Source organism: Melanotaenia boesemani, chromosome 21 (assembly GCF_017639745.1).
Source record: "Melanotaenia boesemani isolate fMelBoe1 chromosome 21, fMelBoe1.pri, whole genome shotgun sequence".
NCBI classification, from domain to species: domain Eukaryota; kingdom Metazoa; phylum Chordata; class Actinopteri; order Atheriniformes; family Melanotaeniidae; genus Melanotaenia; species Melanotaenia boesemani.
The window spans coordinates 16,277,624-16,302,553 of NC_055702.1; the positions used below are offsets into that span (position 1 = coordinate 16,277,624).

General features: G+C 39.7%; 1 protein-coding gene across 1 annotated transcript; it reads right to left on the bottom strand.

The window, feature by feature from the left end:
- Nucleotides 1–1,078: 1,078 nt before the first annotated feature.
- On the bottom strand, nucleotides 1,079–22,168 carry LOC121632803 (transient receptor potential cation channel subfamily M member 4-like). The gene is made up of 28 exons (XM_041974554.1): nucleotides 21,925–22,168; nucleotides 20,868–20,929; nucleotides 20,607–20,784; nucleotides 20,035–20,215; nucleotides 18,671–18,840; nucleotides 17,872–18,049; nucleotides 17,451–17,515; nucleotides 17,121–17,354; nucleotides 12,868–12,970; nucleotides 12,667–12,788; nucleotides 12,213–12,512; nucleotides 11,969–12,070; nucleotides 11,758–11,886; nucleotides 10,658–10,787; nucleotides 10,347–10,492; nucleotides 9,775–9,887; nucleotides 9,560–9,676; nucleotides 9,339–9,388; nucleotides 9,015–9,253; nucleotides 8,696–8,811; nucleotides 7,639–7,771; nucleotides 7,377–7,551; nucleotides 7,017–7,182; nucleotides 6,750–6,931; nucleotides 5,814–5,946; nucleotides 5,646–5,718; nucleotides 2,199–2,292; nucleotides 1,079–2,060 (listed from the first exon to the last, which is right to left on the bottom strand). The coding sequence occupies exons 1-28, from the start codon at nucleotides 21,991–21,993 to the stop codon at nucleotides 2,029–2,031; spliced, it is 3,792 nt and encodes a 1,263-aa protein (XP_041830488.1). The 5' UTR covers nucleotides 21,994–22,168; the 3' UTR covers nucleotides 1,079–2,028.
- Between the last annotated feature and the right edge of the window lie 2,762 nt (nucleotides 22,169–24,930).

Below are 24,930 nucleotides of genomic sequence, written 5' to 3' on the forward strand. Positions count from 1 at the left end.
TGTCATACAAAGCAAAGTGATGCATCCTTTGAAGGTGGCCTGTAAAACGATCACAGGTCAAAACTAAAACTTCTCAGATAGAGAGCCAGAAGCAAGGGAGTGCATGTCAGGATGATGTATGGGTAGATGTAAATAGAATGAAATGGAGTAGATGGTTGTGTGCAAATATATGGACATTCCACAGTTCATTTGAGTATACAATATTGTTTCTAGCTACATTTCTCTTTAAAACACTGAAACCATTGTGTGTGTGTGTGTGTGTGTGTGTGTGTGTGTGTGTGGTGTGGGGGGGCTGTCATTCTTCGGTATTAGAGGATGTTTGAAATGCTTAAGCCACATGGGTATAAACTTGCACATACAGCCACCATGCAGTGAGTGGGCAGTAAGGCAAAAACTGATGACACTGCCTCTCAGTGAGAATGGCTGCTGCCTGCAATTGACAGGTGGCTTAGCTGACTATTTAGAGTGAAGGTTCCTTCAGTGGCTTGCTCCACTATGTGACCTTCAATCGAGCTCAGCCATACTGAAACTCAGCACCATTCACCTTTTGCTCTCTTCGTAACACATCTATCCCCAATATATCCATGTGTCTTGCTCTTATGTTTTATACATAAGTTAAATTTAATGCCAGAAGCTACTTTTAACTAAGCTTGGTTGGGCCCATTTAAAAAGTTTTTTCCCCCTCTGAAGCTACCACACCTTCTGTTACCCTTTAGCTCTTCTCATTTCCTTCAGTGAGCATCAGAGGACAATGACATGTTTATGACTTCCGTCTCACCTGAATAACTTTTATGGTATGTTGAGAGGATCCTGAAACCAGATTACAAAACTATGGTTGTGTGACACACTCATTTTAAAGCTGGTTGAAAAGACACACATCTATTAAACAGGAAATATTACATGAGTGACAGATTTCTTAGCTAAACATGGAAACTGACAAGAGGAGGAACCAGCTTGCCCAGCTCTTTCTAAAGGTAAGTAAAATTATTTAAAAACATGCAGCTGCCTAATCCATCACTGTCAATCAATACCATTTCAAATTAGTCACGAGATAGCAAGCAAGGGTGAATCAGCTGTCTGCCAGCTCATTAAAAAATCTTTTAATCATAAATCTAAATAAAATGCGTAAATTTACAGTACTGTGTGAATGAAAATAGAAGTAGGTGCAACAATTTAAATATGTTTTTAAAATATGTACAAACAATGTACATGTTTGGCAAAAGGAAGACTTATGCATATTCTGACAGTCAGTATTTGGTATGAACATCTTAATTCTCCATCACAGTCTGAACCTTTTCTGTCAAGCTTTCTTGTACTGCAAGTAGTCTTCAGGAATAGTTTTCCAGGTTTCTTGAAGGAAAGTTTAAAGCTCTTCTTTGGAAGTTGGCTGCCTTTTTTCTGTTCTCTACCAAGATGATCCCACAATGCCTCAGTGTTGAGGTCTGGGCTCTGCGGAGGATTCACGACTTCGTGAGACTTCTTCTCACTGCTTGCAAGTTCAGTTCTTGAGTTATTTCGCACACCTCAGCCATTTCTCCATGCTAATGTACCTTAAAAATGGCTTCTTAATAACCAATCTTCATAGATCGTTTCTGATAAATATTTGGCAAATAATTTCAGCAGAAGCCTCCTAACAATCAAATCAAAAGACTGGTTTGAAAAAGAGTGAAAAAGCAGCATGTCTAAAGAAAATTCCTTTACAAAAACTAGGAAAACTATTGGTCAAAGCCACTTTACAAAGACTGAAGGAATATAAAAACATCAAAACAATATTCTTATAAAAATATTATACATTCACTCTAATGCAAAGCTTTCCAGTGTGTCTACTACAACAAAAAAGGTTCATCTGGGCTCTTATTTACCCATTTAAACAATATACACTAACTAAACACCTAAAAACTACAGCACTGTACACACTATGGCGTAAACCAGTGTATTCCATTATATTAACACTGAAGCAAGACTGGAAACTAGAATTTTTGTCTTTTGTCTGATCCAAACTAAGGTGAATCCACTGTCAAAACGGAGTCAGGTCGAACCAGAAGAAGAGCCAAGGACATCTGTAAAAAGGGCAGCAAGGTTTCAATTTATCACTCAAGGAGAACACCATGCAACAAACCAAACTGGCCACACAAGCTCCAAAATCTAATTGCTTGTGTGCTCCTGTGTGTTTTTGTAACAGAAGGAAAGTTGGTTACCTCTTGATGTAGGTGGAGGTCTGGGAGGTTTAAATGTGCTGCCTTGTGCTAGAGTATCCACAATCCAACTGAGAGCATTTGAGCAGTAATCCATCTGAGACAAAGACAAGAGCAAAAGCTGGTAATTACTCCCAAACCTAAAGAGCTTGTATTATCCTTTTGCGTGTGTTACTAATTTGAGGTTTTTCTATCAAACATATCTATTTGTAGTTGTCTTTTTTCTCCCTTAAAAGGCTAAACTACATGGAATTAAGCTGCTAACACTGCTGTATAACACCTGCATGGCAAATAAAAAAGAACAAATTAAATGAAGCATTTCATGCAGAAGTTGACAAGAGGTGCTTCAGCAATATGAAAAAGAAAGTGCTTTTTAAACAAGCAGAAACTGAAAGTTTCTATCATAATAGCATAAATCTGAGCAGTTAATAACAATTAACCACAGTTTAATTATATTTTTCTTTTTAAATCCTTGTAAACTCCTCCCAAAGGAAAGATAAATATAATCTATACCAAAGTACTATTACTCTAACAGTTGAGTAATCCCTTTAAGAAGGTGGCGTTGTAACCAATATGACTGTAATCCGTTTTAGCAAGCTGCAACTGATGAATGTGTTCAGAGATTAAATTTCTCATTAGTCATCAAGTCTAGATGGGCCAAGAATTTAGTATAACCAAATGTTATCACAGGATTTGAAATGAGTCCCAGTAAATGCAAAGTTTCAACATTTTCTCATTACTGCAAAGCCGACACGAGCTTTCAGCTACAAACTAAAGACCCTTTACTGGTTTAGGGATATTAGGGATACACGATGAGTAGCTCATTTGTATCAGCCAGTTAATGCTTGAAAATTTAATACTGGCATCAGTCATGGCGTGCAGATGTAGTCACATTTGACTTGCTTGTGAACATGTCTTGTTTAATAAGTGTTGTGAGTTAAGAAAAAATTCTATGCATTTGATTCATAGGAGTAAATATGAGGAAACAAGATGCCTTTTAGATGTAAAAGGAATCTGGAATTCATTTCTTATTCTTTCCTGCTTTTAGTTGCTGAAAGACCAGTCACACTTGGTGCATTGTTAAGGTCACCTGACCATTGTGGGTGTTGTTTAAGTTATTGTTACCTGTGAGCCTTTCACCTGACCAAACATGCTTTGGTCACAAGATCCAAGATGTGAATAGCTGTGAAACACCACAGGGATGAGGGTGGATGTTATTTCTTTTATTAGGGCTACTAGACTAGAGCTGGGCGATACTGCAAATTTTGGTATCGATGGAACACCAAGCAAATCCAGAGCAAGTATCACCAACACAGATACTGATACCGATACTTTTGCCTGGTAACTTTATAATCATTTATTTATTTTGCCTTGAATTATTGATCTTGAGTATGATCATAATCAAAACACAGTGCAAATGTTTTTGGCACATAAAACATTTTTAAATAAACTGACAGAACTTCAAAATGTAAGATTTTGTTTGTAATCAGTGTAAAATAATAACAATTACAATGTAACAAAATAAAAGAATAACTATGTTTAATAAATGGCAATTCTTTGACTGTTTTGTATTTTATTTAATCTATTTTGTGTTTTATAAATCAGTTGTTTGCCTGCTTACGTCAATTAGAACTGGCCAGTCAATTAGTTGTTTGTGAGTTCAACCAATCTGTATAAAATGTGACCAAAAACCAAAGATGGGCACTCAGACCAACCGAGATCCTGTGGATCCTCCGTCTCTGAGTCCAGCGCTGCGTTGTTTTACCTGTAAGCTGAACTTAGAAAGAATTTGTACTGCGTTTAAACAGATCCTCTTCTGTTTTCTGTTCTCGGGCTTCTAGTCAAAGAATCGTGTTAACATCTGTTAATCCCTTTTATCACACACACAATTGTTTGAGAAAATAAAGTAAACATTGCATTTAAATGAAAGCAAAACCTCCTTTTGGTTGGCTCGCATTCACATTCTTTGGTTTTTGCCACCAAAGCATGCTGTAAGAAAAATATAAATGCCATCACACTGATATTAAACAATACAGATACTAGCTGTGGTATCCTTACTATCAGTATTTAGATCCACCCAGCCCTGGTCCAAACACATTACTATCCTCAAAAAAGTGTCCCTACGCCTTGAAATATAGGTGACTGAAGTCCTGTTTGCACAACAACGCTGAGACAGTAAAAACACAAAAACATTTTGCGTTCTGGTCTCTCGTCATAGAGTTTTGGATGAATATAACCACAAAGATCTGACAACAGCCTCCAGAGTGAATTTTTCTTGCAATGCAAGTCATGTCAGGAACTAGAACTGAAATCTTTTGGTCTTTCACGTCATCTTGCGCAATCAGACCCTGTTTAATCCACAAAAGGCACAAAACAATGACAGACCCCTGCGTCATGTTTGTGTTGCTGCATCTTTTTCATTTATTTGGTCTGTTGAAGCAAAAAGAACATTCATGTCAGTGAAAACCCAGGTTACATACGCTCGATAACTAGCGGTTGGTATGCAACGCTTCTGTTGTGTCTTGTGAGGATGCTGCAAACTTCTCAGCGTCGTTGCAAAGTTTCATTGCCCACTACAGACCTGCCGTGCGCACTGCATAGTTTCTGGTCCTATGTGGGTTTTCCCCTGCAAGGTTTTAATCTACTGATAAGTAAATGCTGGTTTTTTTGTTTTGGGTTTTTTTTTCCAAATACACAAAGGTAAGAATTTTGCGCGTTGCATTGAAATTTTGTCGTGTAAACAAGCTACCGCTGCTGTGTTGTGCTACGCAGTCTCTGCACTCTGCTTTGCAATGTATTGTATACACAACACTGCTCTGTTTGTGTCGGGTTGTTTTGTCCTTTTAGTGAGCCAGTCTAAAGATGGTGAAATACACCAGGATAATATTTGGAGGAAATACTTCAAAGTTTTTTAGCCACATACGGAATGGAAATGTCTTCGCATCTGTTTATCTTTTCAGTGTTAATTGTAATTTTTTCCCACATTTCTTAGCTGATTAACTCCCCACCAACTAATTAGAACAGAAGATGTGTAAAGGCTTATTTTTGTTTTAATATGCATGAACTGAATTGTGCTTTTTTTTTTTTTATCTGCGTGTGTGTGCTTTGATTTGCTTTTGTGATAAACTTTGTTGTGACTTAGGTTTTTAAGATGCAAAAACTGTTGCATTTTTATTATGTGAAGCACTTTGTGCTGCAATCCTGCATGAAAAGTGCTATATAAATAAAGTTTGATTTGATGAAGTCTTTTGGATAAGAGGTGAAATCTTTTCAAATAACCAATGAACAAAGTCTAGTTGCCTTCTTTATACTTGGATAACACAGAGCACTGATCCTTACAAGGTACCTGTGGAGACTGAAAGAAGTTACTGGCCTCTACGAGGAAATAGTATTACATATAATAAGCTGAGCCCAGTTATATTATTTGGACAGGCAGAATTTCATGTTTACCTCATTTTCCAGAGCTCTTAGTCTGTGGTCAATGTCTCTGGTTTCAATCAGTTGTTTCAGAACACCATCCACTCTGAACAAAGAAAGAAAAAAACGTTAAACTCATTATAGCAGAGTAGGTACATAAGCAAATAAGCAAAATTCCCGGCTGAAGGAATGTCTGCTCACTTGACAGACATCCGTTTGAGTCTCTCTGAGTCACTGCTTTTCTGGATCTTGTTCCGAGCAGTCAGGAAGTCTTCCTTTTGGATGGTTTCCCAAGTTGTCAGTCGGTTTGCTGCTTTGCCTTTTAACTGCAATACTAACAGACGAGGAAAAGCTTTTTTTATATCAATGTTCAGTAATCATCTGGATGATTACTTAAGTTCAGGAACCACATCAGCTGGACTGAAACCTTTTAGGTAGAGATGCCTAGATGACGTTTCTTGAAGCACTGAGGCTTTGTAAATCAATCAATGTGTGGGGGAAGCGGGTTGTTTCTCAAAGCTGCTTCCTGGTGGTTTAACAAGCTCTAAATTGTGTAAAATGTGGCTCATTACATGCCAGTGTTGCTTGTAACCCTTGTAACCTAATTTAAAGTATCCATTCTATAAAACACCTTATTTAACCTTTTTACTTGTGCCACATTTGTTGTCATTCTTATATGTGTGCCACAGTTCTCTTAATATCAGATCTCAGACTCATAAGATAATCCTCCATCTTCCAGGGAAAAAGAAGGTGGTGCATTTTAAGTACTTAGGTTCAACAGTCCAAAGCAACAGAGAGTTTGAAAATTAAGTAAATAGATGTGCACAAGTAGGCAGGAGACGATGTAGAAAAGAATCAAGTGTGATCTGTGATAAAAGAATATCAGTAAGAATGAAAGGAAAAGTGCACAAGACAGTGGTGAGAGCAGTGGTGTATGGTTTGGAGACAGTAGCTCTGAGGAAAGGACAGCAGGCAGAACGGGAGGTAGCAGATGTTACGAATATTTCTCAAATAATTTTACTAAATTGAAGAAAAAGGCAGCCATGAAAAAGACAACCAGAAGATGCTTTAAATGTGATCAATAAGCATTTCATGTACTAGATAAATCTGAATCGAGACTCCAGTCCAAGTACTGACCGAAGTGGTGGATCTTGACAGAAGGAACTTTGCGGATGTTCCTCTTGATGAAGAGGTTGATGTGAGAGATGATGATGAAAGGAGGAGCCAGTGATGGCCGGGAATGGTACTGGACAATCACGTTGTAGCGCTGAAATTTCCAGTAGATGTCACTGTTTGCCTGGACTTTGGAAAAGGTGTCACTGAAAAGGAATTTAAAAGATTCAGAGATCAGCAGGTCCATTTAGCCACAGAGCTCAGCTGATGGACACTGATGTCCCTGTTTACCTAAACATAGCAATGAGGAGGTTGATGAGCAGGATGTTGGTGACCAGAAGATAAACGACCAGCAGAATTACCACCAGCCAGTTACTGTACAGACTTCTGCATGGCTCTGCACCATTCTTAATCAATGTCAAGTTGTCTGTGCATTTCACATCCCACTGATGCCCAACTGGAACAAGAAAAGACAATTAAATAGACTCAATGTTGTTTTTTGGTTTGTTTTATACATATATATATATATATATATATATATATATATATATATATATATATATATATATTTAGTTCCAATTAATAACTTAAAAAAGGTGGATAAGATGTGGAAAAGTGTTTAATACAGGTTGAAAAATCAAACCCTCATACCATCTATCTCCTCCACAGGGATTTGTCCAAAGATGTGCAAGTAAGGTCTGTAGAAAACTCTGCGAAAAATGCGATCCAGGCTATGGTCATAGGAATAAATCAAAGCCTGATTGGCTACCCCATATGCCATGAGCCAAACCCCCAGGAAGAACAGGAAGAAGAAGACATCCTTCATCTAATCAGGAGAAATGGTTATCGTGTCGTTATAGTGCAAACAATTAGTACCTTAGGTACAGAGCCAGTATGAGGAAATATTTCTCACCATCTTGCCTACGATGATGATTTTGGGTCCCAGCTGTTTGTGAATGGCAAAAATGTGAATGAGACGAAGAGTGAAGACCATGTAGTCCACACACAGGACATCCCGGCCAAATTCATATGACCACTCAAACATCCTAGAACCAAACACACACATGCATTAAAGCACAAATCAGCTGGGATACTGTTGTGCAGTGTCACAGCATCACCAAGTGGCCAACGTTTAGTTATTACACAATACATTTCTTCAGAAAAAAAAAAAGGGTATAAATTAAGAATTTTTAGTCTATTAAGTAATCACTATCATCAGGTCAAACAATGCTTAATCTAAAAGCTGAACACTTGGCCAACCATGCTGCTTTAAAGCTACTTAAGATCAGAAACACAAAAAAAAAAGACATTACATTAATAAATGTTTGGCAATATTAAATCCTCATTAAATACAACTTTGTGAAAGGCTCTAGCATAATTGAGAATTAATATCTCCAGAAGATTCATATAAAAAAAGTACAAAAAGGAAAAAGTAAAAATGTTTAACTTTCTCAACTTACTTCATTCTCTTTGAAAATATGTAATATAGAGGATTTCATTTATAAGAACAATTAATTAAATTAAGTAATTTAAAATATTTACTTAACAAAAATCTGAGTGGATTTGATATTTTTCAGCAGAAAAAAATAAACCGACCGTCTAGAGTTAAACAAGTATAGTACTTTCTTCTGGGCAAGTTTGTCTACTTCTCATAAGACTGTTGGGTTTTTAAATGCAAATTCCTTCACATGTTTGATATTTAATGCTAAAACAGCAAAGCATCTCCAAACCATGACATTTCCACAACCATGCAACATACTTTCTGTACTTACTTTTTCCTAACAATTAATGATCTTTCTTTTAATAAAATTAGTTACAAAAATGACTGAAAAGCATAAATTTTACATGTCATTTTGTTTGGCTGTTCCTGTTCTCACTGTCTCAAAAGGGACAAGTGTTCACTTTTTCAGATGTGCTAAAAAGTCAACTGTTACCATGACAGCACACTTGAAGGTATTTGATAGTTATACCTGCAGATCAATCCGATGATGAACAGTGTTATGGCAGTGAGGTCACATTTATTCCACACATCCTGAATGTAGACTCTGAGCCTTTGGCGCCAAGTTATCATTCCTATAAAAAGTGTCTTTGAGAAGAGAAAACAAAATCATCCTTAAGCATGAGCTAAAAGCATAAGATGAGAAATGCTGAAAAATATTTTTTTGAGTGCAAGGTCATTGTTAATAGATTAACATCTTACATAAAGTGATTTTATGCAGACCTTACAGAGCTTGGTATCTACTTTTTCAAATGGTAAATACCAGGTATATATCACGTTTTTACTCTCACCTCTCTGATCTCCTCACACACAATGGTGAACACCCAGAAGTAGAGCACATACTCTGTGATGGCCGGACCAGCTGGCGGGGGGGGCTCGAAGTCCACCAACAGCACGTAGGCAAAAAGCATGAGGAAGAGGAAGTACATCAGGACGTTCCCTAAAAAAGAGGTGACAGGCGCGAACCAGAACTGCCGCCAGCGTGACACTATGAATGGACGATGAGGTGGTCTGTGGTTTTGGGGTACACCTGTATGGAAGTGATTGGACATATTAGTAGATGATGGCAGTGGAAGAAGACGCTGAAACTTCTTTTCTCAGTTAGCAGGACTCACCTCTGATGGTAGCTGTCCTGAATAAGCCTGCTTCCTCTCCCTCAGCTTCCCTGGTTCAACAAGAGATTTCCAGTGAATCAACACAATTAATGCAAAGAAGTGCATGACATTTAAAAAAAATTCCAAGTGCATCCCTTTACTTAAATAATATGTTAAATAGGTTTCAAGCACCAACTGATTAACTTTAGTTTAATGCTTAGCAGTATATATAGAAATATTACATGTGCTTGATGTCTGAGAAAGAGAAGACAGTGTGTCCATAGAGGTTTTCACTGTTCGGACTAAGCCCATCCTCAGTAGGCTTTCCCTCCTCATCTTCTTGATAATCCTCTCGCTTCCTGTAAGAAAGAGTGTGGTCACACTTTTGCAAATATAAGTCACAGATCTAAAATCTTTTGTCAAAAGAAAAATTAGATCAGAATATTGTAGATGTTACCGGAAGGAGATGAAGTTGGTGTAGCAAAGGAAGGGGCAGCAGAAAGTGAGCAGGAGTTTCCACACCTCTGTGTTCCTCTTCATGTCACCCCACCAGATCTCGGACAACAGAGACTGGAAAAAACATTGTGCCAGTTATGCCGACTGTAAGTCATTTCTGAAAGTAGATTATGGTGTTTCTACCTGGTCAAAATTTGTGTTACTGTGAATAGCTTTCACAAAGGTTTCAGATGGTAGTTGTAAGCAAACATCGTAGCATTTTATACAAAAGTTGAATGAAAAGCAAGTCAGTTCAATGACGGGAGAAAAATCCTAATTACAGCTAAAAGTATTCAGTGAAGAAAACTAAGTTATACATTTATATGTATCATAGAAAATCTGAATCATGAATTCTGTGGATATATTTTTAAGAAGGGATGTGCAAAAACCTCTTAAATATGTCCAGAATATACTAAAATAATTTTCTTAAGCAGGCTCCAAGTGCAGTAGGGCTCTTGTATGAAGCAGAACTGGCAAAAGGAAGTTCAAATTACTGCTGGAGTCAGTTGCAGGGGTGCAAAAACAAGGACAAACCTGTACTCCATCATGGCTGAAGAAAAGTCGTGCATCAGCACCCATTCCCATCTGTAGGCAGGTGGTGTCGCCCCAAACATGAGATTTCCTTATCAGCAGCGTGAAGGAGCGACTCTCATTGCTGCGATAGCAGGAGCTGAAGACATCTGAGGTGTCGTAAAGCAGGCAAGAGGTACGTGGAAAAGAGTTATTAGTTTTCTTTGGATGCTACTATTTGGCAAAAGAAAATATAGCATTCTTCATATATACATACACACCAGTATTATGAAGTTCAGCTAAACAGAAGTGGAAAATTGGGTTCATGGTCTCACCATGTGCCAGATTCTCAAAGTTCTGGGCCAACTCTTTCATGGAGAGTTTCGTGTCAGTCTCATCCTCCAGCTTAGACAGCTCTCTCAGCATCTTACAGCCACTCAGAGCGCTCAGCACAGGCTCACCTGTCTGAGAAAGACCATAAAAGGAGTTTGCACTCTAAAGAGAAGCTAATTGTTTCATGAACTGAAAAAGAGTATCAGCAAGAATGAAAGGGAAGGTGTACAAGACAGTGGTGAGACCAGTGATGATTTGTTTGGAGACAGTGGCCTTGAGGAATATACAGGAGGCAGAACTGAAGGTAGACAAGTTAAAAAAATGTTGATTTTCTCTTTGAGACTGACAAGGATGGACAGAATGAGTACGTCAGATGGACAAAATTTGTTAGATGTTTTTGGAAACTATCAGAGGACAGATTAAGATGGTTTGGGCATGTACAGAGGAGGGATGGTGAGGTTAGAACTACCAGGCAGGAGGTCTAGAGGAAGACCAGAGGAGATTTATGAATGTAATGTAAGAAGCTATGAAGCTAGTTGGTGTAAGAGAAGCAGAGGATGTTCGATGGAGGCAGATGATTCACTGTGGCAACCTCTGAAGAGAAGAGCTAAAAAAGACAAGAAGAAACGGAAGACAACGACCAGGGTGGGAGGCCCTGGCATCCAGAAGTCTGTGGAGTAATCTTGAAGAATGAATTATGAACAACTTCTGCAGATTACTGAACCGTTTTCCTGCTGCAGCAAATTAAATGACATGAAAGACAATTGGAGGTTTATGGATTTATTTCTAAACTGTTTTTTAGGAAGAATTTCCACAACAGTGTCGATAAGTTGATCAAAACGTCTTTCAAACCATCTCAGAAATCATCTATTTCAGTTTCAGAAAACAGAGAATTCAACTATTAGGGGGCTGCAGGTAAACACCAACTTTGGTATTAGATGAACTGGGAGTGAATTTGGTGAGTAAATAGTTTGAAACAGAAACTTGAGTAAAAATGTTTTAAAAGAAAACCTTAACTGAGAAAGGTTTTACTTGCACTATACTTAAAATTTCCTTAGCATTTCTTCCAGGTTCTCCTCTGTAACACTAATAATATAGTTACCATCTCCCAGAAGAAAGTGGCCATCTCACTACGATTCTGCAGGACAGCCCAGATGAAAAGTGAAGCCCATGGGGAGAGGCAGCGCCTCGCCCGATACGTGCAGTCTCCACGCAGCAGCTTACTGGCACGCTGGTATGAGCAACACAGAAAAAAGTAATTACAAAGGCCTTTTTGTTACTTAAAAGCTTCGATAATTGTCTTATTTTTGTACCCTAAGAGCTTTTCTTTTAGATGTAATATCATATAAGTCCAGAATGTCATAGTAAAATGGCTGGCAGACGTCACCCATCAACAGTTCCAGGACACCGGACACCTGAGGAAACAGTAGCAAAAAGCTCAACAGAGGGAATTTTCTTCACCTTAATTGGCATTACAATTAAGTAAAACAGTTCATGAGGTTGGATTTTCTTGCATAAGAGGAAATAAAAAAAAAAAAAAAAAAAAAAAAAAGTTACCTCAAAAAGGCTGATCTTCATCGCTGCTCCGCTCTGATCATCATCTGCTGGTTTTTTGGTCGGTGAGTCCTGCGTATTAGCCGGGGCAGACACAGGTGCTGCATTTCCCAGCCGCAGCACCAAGCAGCGCTCAAGCAGCTGGTATAACAGCGTTCCATCAGCCACCGAGCGGTACAAGCTTTCCAGCCTGCCGTAAGTCAGGTAGTCCAGGATGTTAAAGCCATTCTCAATGAAAAGGCGCACAAACTGGGGCTTGTCATTAATCAGGGCATCCGTCATGGAGTCTTCCAAATCCTCATACTATTTAAACAGATAGAAGTATTAAGCAGATGAGTACTTATTTAACACCCCACAAGCTCCAAGTGAGAATAAATGGCTTTAGTTGTAAAAGTGACCAAATATTTCACATAACTGATCTATTTTAGAATAATAACATCTCATAGCATTTCCTAACCTTCCACTGGATGTCTCCATTAAAGAGCTCACTCTTGGCAATGTCAACCCTGTTCCATGTGACCGCCAGTTTGAGCTCTTCATTGTAAGGGCTGGCATCTACCGGTACACGCTGCTTACTTGCTGGAAAAAAAATTACAATAAAAATAATCAAAACAGATGTCTTGCCACTGTAGCTATTTGCACAATTCAGGCATTTTACCTCCCACCAGCGCTTTTAGCAGTACAGTGTCAAAGTCATTTGGACCCTCCTGCTCTCCATGGTAGATTGTAATAAAGTCTTTGTTCTGGTAGATGCTCAAAGTCTGGAGACAACAAACAAGAAGACAAGAGGACATGGAAAACATTTAATATGAGCATCAAGCCTGATGATATAGAAAAATAACTTTAGAAGTTATTAGATATAAAATGTTAGAACTTGGTCACAAAAGGTGGTCACATCCGTTATGTGATAAGTTCACAACTGGACGAAGATGTGTGTGGATTAAAACAACTACTTGTCTAACATCACAACTGCATTGTAACCCCTGATTACATTAAGTTTGAAAATGTTAATGATGCAATGATGTTGCAAATAATGGACTCAAAGCTGCTCTGCTCAACAAACTGTGACACTTCAATTTTCCCCTTACAAAACACTCCTCCACAACTTCCTAAAATACTGCAGTGCAGATGTAGTTGTGTAGCTAAACAGGCTGCAAAAAGCTACACAGTGTCATGGTCTCAGTATTGATTTGTGGTGACTTTACTACTTTAATTACAGCTATCTCAAATGAAATCGGGTGGGAAAATTTAATTTGACTCTTCAGTTCATGCAGGCATCAAATACAAATATCTAGTTAACTTTGCTGCTGCGTAAGGTATTCAGAAAAACGGCCATCGGAAGACAGTTGTCTGTAAAGTGAAGTGCCATCTCTTAGTGATATTCTGCAATTACATGAATGGGTGTGGTAAAGGTGAAAACACCCTGAGAGAGGAAGAGGAGTATCACTGGCTGGAAGTCGGCTGGGTGATGCAACTGAGTGGCTGAATCTGCAGCTCTGCCATATTATAAAGAGCATGTTAATGAGCTTAATATGGGCCCATTATACAGGTAAATTTCACTTTAGACTAAAGAAACCATTAAAATAGCTGTTATTTTGTTTTTCCCAGTCCTTGTTTATACACAAACAATCACACTTATTTTTCTATAAGCTGCTAATCTGAGTAGATTGTATTAAAGATAGTGAAGATACATTTAAGTGGGAGTGTTGGCATTTTCAAAAGAAACCTCAAGATTTACCTTTTTAGTAAAGCTTTTAAATTGAATATCTTTTTAGAACTTATCTGTATTTTACTCATTTATTTTTCCTTCAAGTCTCTTATGTTTAATCTGGTTTTATTATTTTCTGATTGTGTTCTATAAATTTGTTTAGTAATTACCTGTTTAACACATTTATATCATTTGCATTATTAACAAAGTTGCTGTAATATTTAACCCATTTTTATATAATTATTTCAATTCCATTTTATTTGGTCCATTTTTATTTTCTATTTCATTTATTTATCTTATTTTTTTTTATTTCATTTTTAATTATTAATTATTTAATTTTTTATTTAAACTTCCAATGTTTTAGTTTCCCCCATACGGTTAGTGAGGGTTAAGAAAACGCTTTTAGAAAACATCGTTTTATGTATATGTTTGTGTGTGTGTGTGTGTGTGTTTACGTGTGCCTGCCCGGATGCGCTGCCATGGTGTGGGTTGGTGCATGCCCTGGTGTCTGGTTGACGCCCTGGGACCCAGGGTATGGCCCGGGGGCAGGGGGGGTGCAGGAGTTTGAAGGAGGGCTGAGTGGGATTCGGGGGATTATAGGTGGAGGTGCTGGGGTGTGAGACAGGGATTCCTGTATGTTGTGTGTGTGTGTGTGTACACTTTGGATGATGTTTGGGCGGGCCTGGAGGTGGTGGGCCGTGGGTCTGTCCCCATCCTCTCATTCCTCGTTAGGGGTGTGGGAGGGTGGGTACTTTCTAGGGTTGGTGACGGCTCACTGGCTGTGGTCCCTGAGTGGCCCGGTCGTGGGGGGCGGCCTGTCTTGCCCTGGGGGGCCTCCTGGGGAGCGGGGGTGCCTAATGCCACTAGAGGCTCATCGTCCAGAGGGAAGTTTGCTTCCCTCTGGACGTACATCCCCGGACCCCTCTTACTTCCCGCTCTCTGTCTCACACACACACGTAGGGAGTTGGGAGGCGTGGAGCCATGCGGGGTGGAGCGGAGGAGACCATTCAGTGGTCTCCTTGCATGCACCCCGTGGCGACTCGCCTCTCTGTTTTAATTGCACCAAGACACCAAAACACAAGAAACACAACACACAAACAACACCTGGGGGGCATGGCATGCGGTGCATGTCGGGAGGGGCCACTTATTTGGCCCGGCTCCCGTCTCATTGCGGTCACTGCCCCTCAATTTTAATTGCACACAACACACACTACCTAAACAGTCAGGAGCAGGGAGGGAGAGGGTATTGGGGACCTCTCACACCCCTGTGTGTGGCCAGGGGCGGGCGGGGGGAGGTGGTTGCCCCGGGGCCGGGTCCCGGGGTGGCTGCGCTGGTGGACTGCTGGCTCTGTGGGTGTTGGGTCAAGGGGGGGTGCTTGGGGCTCGCTGTACTCTGGTCCGCCTGGGGTGTCCCCCACGGGGCATGGTGTGTGGGTTGTGTGTGGCGTGACTGTGTGGTGGTGAGTGATTGTGGGTGCGGAGTGGGGAGGGTGTGAGTGTGGGGTTATATAGGGTGCAGGTGGGGAATGGGGGGAGGGGGCCGATAGCACCCTGGTTCTCGGGGTGTGCGGCTGGAACATCGGGGTGTGTGCTGGCCTGCGCCGGGTGGCTGTCTCGGGGGGCCTGGTCCTCCTAGGCATGTCGCGGGCCCTCTGCCTTTGGGGGGTGGGGTGGCCACTTCTGGGCTCCTGGGGCCCTGGGCCCTTCGCTTGGGCTGCCCTGGGTGGCCAGTCCCTGGCGGGGCCGGTCTGCCTCTGGCCTCCGTGGAGGCGTGGTCCCATTTGCATGATCTCACTCACCACTCTTCATCACTGATCACTCCTTGTTTCTCATGCTCTGCATGCTGACACAGTCACTGAGTTGTCCAGTGTGTTTTAATACTAAGCGATGACTATTAAATTTTTTTTTTTTTGTATTTTTCCTGTGAGTTAGTATCTGGTCGCTGTTATGTCTTTTTGATTTGGTTATTATTTAAAAACTCTTAATGACTGGCAGCCCTGTTTTTTCTGTGTGTGTGTTTCTGCTTTTGTGAAAGTTGTAGGAAATTTTCTGGTGTGTTCATGTACAGGTGTAACAGTTTGTTGTCTGGTGATGGTGTGGATTGAAGGGTCGTTTCCTTCTGTCTGTGATCTTTTTGTCTCCTTTCTTCTTTCCCTTTTGCTCTTTTTGCTATTTTCCATCTTTTTCTGTCCCCTCCGGTCAGGTCCAGCAAGATTACATAGATTCCGTGATTCAAAGTAAATAAATAAACAAATGAATCAGATTATCAAGAGGAGCCTTACCCATAAGCCTCCCCTTGGCAGAGCAAATTTGTTCAGCACGACACAGCAACCAGATTATCATTTTGCTTGCTATGATGCTGGACAGGACAAGTTAAAAAAAAAAAAATAAATTAACTTCCAATGTTTTAGTTTCCCCCATACGGTTAGTGAGGGTTAAGAAAACGCTTTTAGAAAACATCGTTTTATGTATATGTTTGTGTGTGTGTGTGTTTACGTGTGCGTGGGTATATGTCATGTATGTGTGAATATGGGTGACTGCTGGGGTTGTGATGTGGGGGATTTAAAGGCTGTAAAATGTTTTTTTTTCCTTTACTTTTATAAATGTAAAACATTTTTCTTGCAATTTCTTTGCAGAAAAAAGTACTTTATAAAGACTGATTAACTCTTTTTTCTTTTAAAAAGAAAAATATTTGCAAAAAACGGGGGAAAAGCTTTTTTCCTTTGCATCCCAGAAATTTCTACTACATCACTTTTCTGTCAGCACATGTCCTGCGTAGATCAGTTATTGGTTATATCTCTTTTCTTCTCCTATGTGTTTAAAAATCGCCCAAATTACAATTTAGCAAAAAACAGCTAAAATAATGGGGGGGAAAAAAAAAAAAAAAGTTTGTCACAGATTTCTAAAAACGAAGGCTGAAAAGGAGAAGTCTAAAAAAAATTAAAAAAAAAAAAACAGCATGAGTCTAAACATCTGCCACAGATTGAGAATGTAGACATAACATGATTTGCTTTAATAATCAGGTGAAGAGATAACAATTATTGTTTGAACCTATGGTGTGAAAAAAAAATCTCATTAAAAAGAACACATGAAACTTAAAAGAACCCAAAGGTTAAACTGGTTTGGTAATTTTTGGTCTACTATCTGAAAACCTGGCATTACGTCAATCAATGAAACTCTTTCCTCATCCCCACAGCACTCACCTGTTCAACCAGTTTGTCCTTCTGGTCCACTGTAGGGAAGTACTTCTTCACCCGTTCTGCCACTTTTTCTTTCAAATCCACGCTGGGACCGACCTCACTGTCGCCCTCACCGGAAGACTGAACAACTGGAGCTAGAGAAAAATTCTTCAAGACGTCGCTGAGGAAGTCTGCCACGCCTCCTGAGCCAGCCAGCACCAACCATGGAATGGAGTTTTTCAGAGAAAGATCCACCCTCTGGCAGAAATGAAAGAGTTAACATTTCCAGTGTAAAGTAAATAAAAGTACATTTTAAAAATGAGATCTCATTTATTGCACTAGTGATGGCACTACCTTCAGCATGCTTGCCTCTCCTGATATCAGCATACAGAGAACAGGAATTTCAATGCTTCCACTTCCTGTAAAGAAAGGAGAGAAGAGCCGTTATTTCAATTTAAATCCTTACTTTATAGCAATTTCTTGAAGAAATATTGTGGTTGTTTTTGTGCACTGCATATTTTTCTGTCACACTACAGCACAGAGAAACAAAAACAGAAAGATTTTTGTAAGAACATGTTTTCACATGTTCTAACAGTCATGCAGTGGCATGCAGTGGCTTTGTCCAGAGGATACCAGAGGATCAGCGTGTCAGCACATGCATTAATAGAGGATCACCACAAGAGGGTGAGGGTTGCTAAAATCTAATGTTCAACATCTATTTTCTTGACATTCTTTACATTTACACAAAGTAATAAGTCCTAAAAATATTTCTAACCCCATATGCCTGTGCGCTGGTGGGAGATGTAGTCCTCCAGTTTGGCTCTGAAGTTTTTCTCTCCTCCTCTGCGACCCACACTCCCATCATCCACCAGAAGGAAGGCTTGGTAGTTGTTGTCCAGGCAGCAAGAGTTCCGGGATGTGTTCTGGACAAAGTACTTAGCAGGAAAGCTGCCCTGCAAAAGGAGGTGCATTATTCCAGGTTAAACTGCACTGTAATGTGTATCATTCAGTCTCCAGATGAGGAAGATGTACATTTTTCTCACTTTGAATCACTTAAATAGTCTACATTCACCTATTTATACAAATCACAAATTGCTTTAAACCAATGTTTCATAAATCCAGGTTCCCCGTGACCCCCTGCCCTGCATGTCTTAGACGTGTTCCTACTCCAACACACCTGATTCAAATTACTGAACTTCCTCATCCAGTTCTTTGCAGCCTGTTAAGGAGGCATTCATTTAATTCAGGTGTTAAAGTAGGGTTACATCTGAAACATGCAGGGCAGGGGGTCCCGAGGACCTGGATTGGCAAACAATGCTTTAAACATTAAATACAAAATAAATAAATGCATACTCTATCATTTCTTTACTGAGACCCTGATATGAATGAATGAATGAATGAAAAATACTTTATTAATCCCTTTGCAGGGAAATTCATGTTTTCAGTACAACCCATCCAAGACTATCCAAGAATATTTATCCAAACTGGCTTCACTGTTTAAATTTAAACCTAATATTTATTTCTGCACGATAAAAGTGAATAATGTGCACTAAAGGTGTGAGTTTCTGTACAACCTTAGGGTTGACCAGCTGCTCCTTGTTGTGCACTAAGCCCCACGGCGCGATGCCCACCGCCACCACCTTACTGAGCGACACGGAAGAGGCTGCTGTGGCGTGATCTCTCACCGCCTCTCCGACACATCTGCCAACACCTTCACGCAAGCCTGCTGTCAGGATCCACGCTCCTGAGCAGAACCATTGTTCAACGAAAAAGGGAATAAATTAGGACATTTGGTTTAGAAAGTAAAAAAGAAAGGCAATGCTTCCATGTTAAGAACTCAAACGTGCCTGAATAAAAATGTGTGTGTGTATATATATATATATATATATATATATATATATACATACATACATATATATATATATATGTCTCTGCAACTCTGCAGTTCTTCTTCTTCTTTATATTTTTTTTAGCAGTTGGCAAAAATGAATTGGTGCATTACTGCCACCAAGTGGTCTGGAGTGTGGACCAGAGCATTCCCAAAAGCCCAACTCATTAAAACATTAGTTTGTCTGCTAAATCCTCTCCCCTCCCCGCCCCACCCACCACACACACACACACACATACACAAACACACAGAGTCATATTGCCCCGCCCCCCAGTTTGAGAACCACAGCTTTAAGTAAAATACTTTCAGCACTTCTTAAGCTCAAGATCAACTTGTCTACTCTTTAATTACTCTGCACTATCCCATAAACATGTTTATGTTCCGTCCAAGCCATGCAGCAACATGTGTCAGTGTGTACACCTGTGTGTTTTGGAGTGTTCTCAGAGGGACTTGTTTTGTGAGAACAGTCTCAGATAACAGGAGACCAGTATCGCTGTGTGCCACCTGTACTTGGCAGTCTGGAGGAAATGGCCATTGTAGTACCAAATTAGAGTCCGACCTCAGGGAGTCTCAGTGTGCCGAGGCCACATTTCATAACAACTGGATTCTCCCAGATACAATCACCATGTGCATGTGTTCTGGGTTTTCCAAGGTGTTGATTCATGGTTTGTCAGTTCATTTAAATATATAAATTTAGGGAAATTTGATTTCATGCTTTGACCCAGTAAAAACTGAGTGCTTGTTGCAGAAGAAGAAGGGGAGAAAAAGTTATATAATCTAAACTAGGGAAGGAGCTTTAGTTATGTAACAAAATGCACAGAAAATCTCTTAAAACTAATATTATTCAGATAAAGTGATATCCTGCTAACATATCAGAATACTGACTTCCTGTCATTCTTTACAAAGTATACGTTGCAGTAAAAGCCAATCATAGAATCTGTGTCTAAATAAAAAATGGTTCATTTTGGAAAATGATGACATGCACACTCAAGATAAGCCATTTCAGCAAAAACACATCATAGTTGTGGTTTGCTTTCATGAGCTGTTTACCTGTGCTTTGTGATGCCTTCACCAGCCCCTGCCTGAGGACCTCCCGTACCCACTTCTTCATCTTTGTCCTGCCTTCTCCGCCCACAACAGATACCACCAGGTTGGGTGCAGGGAGACCCCAACGATTTGTCATCAAGTTGTAGATCATAGACGGCTGGGTGTCACATGACAGACGCAGGAACTGAGGTCCCCATGAGACATGGGAGATGTTTGGTGAATAAAAAGTTGCATATATGTGTGAAATGTAAACCAAGATTTGATAAATAACAAAGTGTCATCATTTTAGGCACAAAAACAAGAAAGCAAAGGAGCCACTCCTTAAGCAGATGTGAGCGCACACTCAGTGCTTTGCCTTTGTTTTCTCAGGTGCAGTAGAAAGTCAGAGGTTAGGAAATTAAAGTACCGACGTTAACAGCCAGCTTGTAGTCTATTTAATCTATATTCAGGGTTACATTTAGAAGCATTTTATTATCAAAACATTAGATCTGATCATGGTCCCTGGGGCAATAGAGAATAAAACAATTTATGATCCATTCAGAAAACAATTATAAGGCCAAAAGAAAGACACCTACATAACTATGTCGCTTGCTGACTCCTGCAAATTGCAGCTCTCCGAAGGCATCAGTCGGGTATTCAGACGAGTGTTGGGCACTGTCCCAGTGGTTCACGATGGCTGTGCTGAAATAGTCACCCAGAGCCACAGAAGTGTGGGTGTCTCTTGTACCACCACACTGACACAGTGCACCATTACTGGCAGAAATAAACGAGAGTCTCATTATCATCCGAAAGCCACATTCCATCCTCAAAGAACGATACAGCAGAGCTCACAGTACCTGAAAGATTCTTCTACAAAGGTGGTGCATACTCTTTTCTTAAAGATCTTGGGGATCCAACTCTAAAAAAGAAAAGAAAAGAACATGTTTCAACAGTTAAACTGACTAAATTAATACATTCACTGTTTGTTTGTTTTGTCCGCCCTCAGAGAAATATGATAAGCTGGCGAGGTTTGCTGCACCTCAACACCTGACTGTGATATCAGACGACGATCTGTAGTTTAAATCATATTTCTAGGTATGTGCATATAGGTGGTTGACATAAATCTTCAGTGCATACTTTGTCACACAAAAGAGCCCACCTCCCAGTTTAGAACTAGACCCTGTCATACCTTTGAAATGAAATGAAGAAAAATCATTTCTTATGCACCGAAACGGACATGCTTCATTAATAAGAGGAAAAACCACAGCTTTGAACCAAATCACAATGATCTGGGTGTCTTATCAAGCCTTGATGTTTGGCTAAGTAACCATGGACGTGTACGTGGGTAAAAGATTTCCAGCAGTACCCTTCAGTAATAGATTACCCGATTCCACTCAGCTGTGTCAGCAATGGGCAAAACGTCGAAGCCCAGTCAACTATCAGGGATAAAGTAACAACTTGAATTCAGATTGCACGTTCAACTATGACAAGCTGCAGGGTGACGAGCTCTTTTCGTCTTCAGTTAAGTGGGTGGGTGTTGTTATATTAGACACAGTTTTAACGCTAGATTAACTTCCGCTGCTGGTTAATGTGGGACAAGTTTCACGCGTCAACTAACGCGAAGTGGAAAATAGCTGGACTACGTAATGTTTATGTGCACCTCTTGAACAACACATGGTTTAGGTTTCTAAAAACAAAAGCTGTTGTTAGTATAACAGCAGATACTACTTGACACAGCAGATATCCAGAGGAGAAAAATTCATGTCTTAACAATAGGAGCGGGGAACAAATGCGACCCTTCAGCTTTCAAGGCAACTTCCACTTTATAGTTTCGTCGCTTTTAGACTTTTTCTTTTTGCCACAACCGTTACTATTACACCACAGTTATTAAGTTTTTAGGAGAATCCAACCCACCTGATCCTTTTCAGATTTAGAGATCTTGTCTGTGGCTCCTCCACCTGCTTCTCCCCGCGTGTCTCTCATTTTCCTTTCTCTGTCGGTGAGAGACTTGGGAGGAAGTCTATCACTGAGACCAGTCAGGGTTAGAAATACTTTCCGGCCATTTTCCACAACAAACAGACCACCTTTGAAATACCATTCCTTTGTGTCTCTTTGTAGACAGACGGAAAACTGGGTGCAACCCGGACGCTCCACACAGGTGAGGGCGTGGTTTTGTGGCAGGCCGACAATTTGTAAATTCTAAAGGTGGGCGGATCGATCTCACGATCGATAATATTGATACCAGCGTTGGTGTCGATATTGTTCGATGCTAGTGTGATAATATTGACACTTAGATGTAAGTCTTTAAACAGAATATACATAATTAATGAGGACACGTTTCTGGTGGATTCATTCACTGCTGTGACAAGGCACCTACATACCTAAACTCAGCATCTGTTACCTAGATAATGCCAAATTTGGATTTGGATTGCCAATTTTTTTTTTTTAAAAACATACCAAGTATTTACTTGGTATCGGATCAATACCAAATCTTAAAACTACAACCAGTTTTTATACACGGGGGTGTGAACTGAGCTAAAGCAGATTGTAGTTTTTGCACAATATGTGAGATTTTTCCACCACTTACACCCCCCTCTTTGGTTGACTGAGAGCATATGTGATGAGGTCAAGGGAAAAATCCTTACAGCCTCAGACGGCACACATTTTGACACTTATGTAGCTGACTGACAATTGTCCTGCTCTTGCTGTTGTTAAGGCATATATATATATATATATATATATATATATATATATAAATATTTTTATATATATATATATATATATGTAGAAACTTTTTATTTAATATTATTTAATTGACTACAGGAACACTTTAAGCCTCAAAATTCTGTCTTAATATCTGCCAATTCAGATAAAACATTGCACAGCCTCAAGTTAGTTTTTTTTACAAGATTGTCTCCACCTTTTAAAAAGGGTAGAGAACCATTTAACCTGTAGGGAGTCCATTAAAAAGGCCCCTAATCCAGTTAATTCAAGTATGCATTAATGTTAACTCCACAATTTGTTTAAATTAAATATTTATTGTACAACAAATTTAAATACTGAATATTTTATATTTAAAAAGAAATATTACACATCCATCATCAACAATCTTTGTGCTAAATGAGCATTTATCTAATAGTAAGTACCAGTTAGTTGAAACACACATATATATATATTTTATTGTAAATAAATGGAAGTACTCTCTCTGTCTTTAAGTGTGGTTATTCCTTTTGTGTCCTATCTGCCAAATCCCTGTGGGTCATTTGCCTTCTTTGACTCCTCTTTCCCACTTGTTTTGCTGATGTGGTAGAGTGTGTTGGCTAAGTTGTGAAGCTGGCATGTTCCAAGCTGGCATCCACGCTGAGTTGCACGTCGTGGGCGAAGCATTGCTGCCATGCTGCTGGTAATGAAAGAAAGAAGAAAAAAAGGTTTTCCTGAGAGTCGTAATTAGTAGAACTGAAATTAACACATTGACTCCCCCCAGAACAAACTTTTAACATTTATAATACACTTAAACTCACAATGTTTACTCTGCATTAATGCAGTATTGACAGACTCATGTAGAAGTGTGATTTATTTAATAATAAAAGCATTCTGGTGTTTCCATTTTACAGCCATTTGCAGTATGTTTGGAATTCTGTACCTGTGTTTCAGAGCATCCAGCTGAAGTTGTTTGTCCTCTGAGTGAAATGGGACGATCTTTACTAGTGGAGCATGTTGCTCCTGCCTGTTTTCTGACCTTCCCACATCCACAGCCTGCACAGCTGCCCCCGAGAGGACGTCTGCTTCAGACCTACAAGCATAACAGACTATGGTAATTAAGTATAAGGATAAGCTAATTCGAATCACAGTATTTCTTTTTTGTTTAAAAGAATAAATTTCTAGATGGTCCCTGCTGCAGGGAATGATGTAATACATATTTATGGTTACTAGTAAATTTTCTTCTCACCGACCTTTTAGTTAGTCTCAGTGGGGAGGCAGCAGTTAAAGGCACAATCAGCAGAATCAGAAGAACTATCTCCATACCGCACTCACCTACCAACAAGAAAGAAAAGAAAAAACACTTTATTGACCAGACTTGATAAACTATTATTAACTTTAGAAAAACAGATGACTCTTACCTCCAAGAAAATGTGAAAACCTGCAGTGGCTCTTTGAAGAAACCATTCGTTGTCTCTTGGTTATTGCTAGATGCTCAAGTCTGTCATCCCTGTCCACCCCTGGTCCTTTATAGTGTGATGGCAGAGTGTGGGGGGTGTGTCTCTAATGTTGTAAGCGCGGGAATTGATGAAACCAACTCCTGTACTTGTATTACTCACTTATGTTGGCAGATTTATCCGCTATATACAGCAACTGTGGCATTAACATAAATAATCTTAAAACAACAGCATCCAAGCTCAACGGTTTACTTATACTTTAAGTGACCTTGTTCCTTCTGGGATGTTTACATCGATTCCTATGTTTTCTCTTTCCTCCAGCAGCCCCCCGACCCCCCCATACACATCCTCCTCCATCCCTCTACACCCTTGCTTCACATGCTGCTGAGCAATTGTTCCAGAAATCATTCATTCATTTCCATCACCTGCAGGAAGCCCGCTGAGCCCAAAATAACCCCGATTCTCCTCCAAGCTTTTCTTTATCGCCCCATTTTTCCTGTGCCTTTTTCCCTTGAGTCACTTTTGCCGTCACCATGTTTATTCTTGAAATGTCCTTCACTCACATCCACCTTCCCTCATGCAGTGTTTAAAAAACAGCTCCTTCATCTTGCAGCTGTCCTTACCATGATACATTAATGACAAATCAAGTTTGACTGCTAGTCTAATGAAACTGCAGCATCCTGGATTGTTCACACACACTCTGGCATATTTTCAAATACCACTGTTTCTTTAGGAAATCCAAAAAATTAAGATTTTTTGTCAT

Bases quoted from the DNA above. Each gene is read 5' to 3' on its own strand.
- LOC121632803 (XM_041974554.1), bottom strand. From the start codon at position 21,993: ATGAGAGACACGCGGGGAGAAGCAGGTGGAGGAGCCACAGACAAGATC. The intron at 11,887-11,968 runs GTACAAAAATAA...TGCTCATACCAG, and splicing joins CTAAAAGAAAAGCTCTTAGG to CGTGCCAGTAAGCTGCTGCG. The intron at 2,293-5,645 runs GTAAACATGAAA...TCTTTGTCTCAG, and splicing joins TAAGAGCTCTGGAAAATGAG to ATGGATTACTGCTCAAATGC.